The sequence below is a fragment of the Corvus brachyrhynchos genome, unplaced genomic scaffold, assembly GCF_000691975.1.
Source record: "Corvus brachyrhynchos isolate BGI_N302 unplaced genomic scaffold, ASM69197v1 C12216488, whole genome shotgun sequence".
NCBI lineage: Eukaryota > Metazoa > Chordata > Aves > Passeriformes > Corvidae > Corvus > Corvus brachyrhynchos.
In genome coordinates, this window is record NW_008246000.1 from 1 (window position 1) to 3,923 (window position 3,923).

General features: G+C 34.2%; 1 protein-coding gene across 2 annotated transcripts; it reads left to right on the forward strand.

The window, feature by feature from the left end:
• Window positions 1-6: 6 nt before the first annotated feature.
• On the forward strand, window positions 7-3,912 carry LOC108449454 (cytochrome P450 27C1-like). Of its 2 annotated transcripts, XR_001865609.1 has the most exons (4): window positions 7-738; window positions 1,498-1,576; window positions 1,950-2,116; window positions 2,259-3,912. XR_001865609.1 is itself a non-coding variant. In XM_017745384.1 (3 exons), the coding sequence occupies exons 1-3, from the start codon at window positions 659-661 to the stop codon at window positions 2,475-2,477; spliced, it is 378 nt and encodes a 125-aa protein (XP_017600873.1). In that variant the 5' UTR covers window positions 7-658; the 3' UTR covers window positions 2,478-3,912. The 2 variants fall into 2 exon arrangements, 1 of the variants encoding a protein (XP_017600873.1); XM_017745384.1 differs by lacking the exon at window positions 1,950-2,116.
• Window positions 3,913-3,923: the final 11 nt, after the last annotated feature.

The following is a 3,923-nucleotide window of genomic DNA, read 5'->3' on the forward strand; positions in this document are numbered from 1 at the left end:
AAGAAAAACAAAAGGAGAACTCCTAAAACCCCCGACATAGTGATGTAGCATTGCTTACCAAAGGATAAAATATAATCTTAGCAGAGATTATATCTGCTCTGTTCTGTGGATGCTATGAGGGGACCACCATATGCTTAAAAGGGTTTGGAAATGTTCTGAGTAGTATTTTGTTGTCTTGTTTCCTGTGAAGTGTTTTTATTGGAAGGAAAGGTGAAATGCATATTGAAAACTAACAACTAACTTAATCCATTACTGTTTAGAGTGTTTATGTTTCAATATTGTTTACATAATTGGGTTTGCATTTGGTTTGTCTGTTGCTTTTTATATTTCATTGGGAAAATATCAACATGGATTGTTTTGATATGTGGTGGACTTTTAGATGGAAAAGGGATGAAGGAGGGGATGTTGAAGTCTGGCAACATCCCACAGAATCCAGATGTGAATCATTGCCAGTCTGTTTCATAACTTTAAACATATAAAACACATAGTTGAAAGCCGATTGTTTTTCTTGGCTTGAAATTATTTTTAGTCTTGTTGACCTTCATGATGATGATTGTGGTTTCTTCCTTAGACTTCTTTTACTTTGTCCTGGGCAATATACTTGTTGGCGAAGCACCCAGAGGTTCAGCAACGTGTTTATGAGGAAATAGTCAATAAGATGAGGAAAGATCAAGTTCCAGTTGCTGACGATGTCCCAAAATTGCCTTTGATTAGGGCTGTCCTGAAAGAAACCTTGAGGTAAGTAGCAGACAACTGAAAGATTTAATTCCATGTTATTCTAATGGATTTTGAGTCAGTTCTAGCATTTTTATTTAATTGTTGCTACTGCTATTTGCAGCTTCTACTTTTATTTCTTGTAGCAGTATTGTGTCCAAGGATACTCAAGCAGTGAATAAGATAGATTATATAATGTTAATGTTTCTCAGTGGTATCACACATGTATGGCATGTCTGTTAAGGTCCGGAATCGAAGGCTTGATTTTTTCCCTTTAGTCTGTATGATGAAATGTAAAAACCTCCTTCCCCCACTGGTACTTTGCAGTGCCACATCAATAATTTTAAGCTTCTTGATTTAAATTAAAGGCATGTGACATCCTTCTTTTAATATGTTTATACTGAATGTTCATCATGAGGTGAGGAGAGTAAGAGGATTTAAAGAAGGCATCAATAAGGCTTTTTCGGCTTTAGCAGTAGTGCTAAAATGTCTCCAGGTTGACCACCTAACTTTGTGCTTGTACATATGTAAAGCAAATAAATGCATAGACCAAATAACTCAACCTTCAGTTACAATAAATAACTTCTCTCAGATGATGTTCATATTCTCACAGATGATTCAAAGTCCTTGAAGCTCCAAGGTGTTCTGTACTTCCAAAAAACATTTTTGCTGTGAATGGATATGGCATTCATGCTGCATATTTGTGAATGCAAATTGGAATCTAAACTTTTAAAAATTGTATTAGTTATTACTGTTGAACTTCAGATAAATATTTCTCTCTAGGTTATATCCAGTATTGCCAGGAAATGGAAGAGTGACCCAAAAAGACTTGATCATTGGAGGATACTTGATACCTAAAGGGGTAGGTTCTGTTGCAGTCCTCTGCAGAGAGCAGTTTAATTTGTGTGTGAAATATGATCTGCTACAACATGTACACACTTCATTGATTTTAAAAGATTTCACCACGCTAGAACATTAAGAGGAAAGTATTTCAGTAATACCCATTTATATGCCACAAATGGATGCTATGATTGACTTGTTGCTGTTGTTTTGATATTTTTTTATTTGGGTCCTCACCGGCAAATGAAATTTATCATCATGACTTATTCTTAATATTCTTGAGGGTGGCGTCTATTAATAACATCTCTGTGTAAATCGTACAATTCAATTAAAAAAGCATGAATTTCATTATTCTTGCAGTTTTCTAATTCTTTGTCTGTTAATTCCCTTTGTAGAGTTTCTTCCTTTTTCGCGTAGCAACTTCATGAAACAATTCCCAATACTTGTGACTTTTGTTCCCATCTCCTTCCCCACTGCATCTTCTCTAATGTATCCAGCAAGATTGAGAACAATTTGAAGATTATTTCCTTTGACCAGTTGAGAAAGGGATTTGATTTTTGAGGTATCCTTTTGTCTTTAGAATTACTCAAAGATACTTAATTTTTATCACCTCTTATTGCAGAAATTACAGTAATTGCAAGTGCTTTTAAATTTTGTTATGTGCATTCGATTTAGCTAAACATAAATGTCATTTCTTTCCTTAGACTCAACTGGCACTTTGTCATTATGCTACTTCATACAGTGAAGAAAATTTCTCAGAGGCGAATGAGTTCCGACCTGAGCGCTGGCTGAGAAAAGATAATTTGGACAGAGTAGACAACTTTGGCTCCATCCCCTTTGGTTATGGCATTCGAAGTTGTGTAGGAAAAAGAATTGCAGAGCTGGAAATCCATCTTGCACTGATTCAGGTTAGAACTATGTGACAGCATTTCAAGAAGAAAAGTGAATTGGTATTATTTTTTTTATGTATGCCATTTCTGGATACCCTACAGTGCTCAAAACCTTTGTTTTGGACTATTGTCTAATGTACTCATCCTACAAAGACTTGGAAAATTGAAAATAATCATGCTTGAAATGTAGCATAGTACTTAAACTACATTGTAGATGGTAGAGTACACATGATGGTAAAGGTAAGTTTGTTAGGGAAATATATGGATTTGGTACAGAAGGCTTTTGTAAGAAAATCAGAGGTGTTCCTTAATGTATATTAGAATGGTTACCTGCTCAGTTTCTATTTTTTGGTTAGAAGAATTCAGAACTTTCAAAGATGTAAAATAGATTTTATATCCTTGTACTGATCACAGTGTGATGACAAATAGTAGAATTTTTCTGTGTTCTGTGCTTTTCTGTCTCTTCTTGTTCTTTCTTCTAACTCATTATCATTTTAGATACACATAATTCATAGTTATATAAATAGTTGGTACATATTGATATATATTGGTTTTGATTGGTTCATATAATAAAGAAAACATTCCCAACAGCTACTACATTTTTTGTCATTTACAAGACCCCCTTCAGCTCAAATAATGAGTCCAGATTGTGCAATCAAATCTCAAAGATTTGGTAACTATTTATAGTTACTTAACTATAAAAATTTTTAGATCCATTTTACGTATTCAAAGCAAAGCTTGACTGAATTTGTCTTTGTATTTCCTTCAGGAAATTTCTAGCGCAATCTCTGAACAATTAGCACCTGTCTTTTGAACCTGAGAGTGAGAGAGCTCCCAGGGGGCTGGGTTAAAAAACATGCTTCCATCTTTTTGAGAAAGAGGCTCGAGGAAGCAATGGAGAACCTGCTTTGTTTTCTGGACAGAAACTAGAACAAACCAGCACATAACCTATTTACAAACATTGAGATGATATTTAAGTGATTTAAAATTAGAAACACATAGAGCTCATCAAAGAGAAATTGTTTCAGACCAGTCTGATTTCCTTCTTTGACTTGATCGCTTACCTAATATGGGGGTATAAAGTAAGTCATGTACTCTGACTTCAGGAAGTATTTTCACACGTCCTGTATGTTTTTCTCTATATTAAATTAATAAAATTTGTTCCACATGGAAGTGTCCATAAATTGCATGCACAGCTGGTTGGAAAAAGGAAATAGCTGGAGGTAGTAGCTATCAAATATTTGCTGTTGAACTTGGGAAAGCATTTAATTAAAATTCTATAAAAGTCTGTCCTGCATTTGATTTAGGCATTTTCATGATGGCATTTATTTTCATTTAGGCATTTCATTAATAGTATTTTCATTGACAGTGTAAGTGATGGATTAGAGAATACTTTTACAGTTTGCATGGGATACCAAGCTGATGTGAATTAAGTTAAAATCAGGGGATGTAAATATAGAATTATGAAAAAAAAAAAAA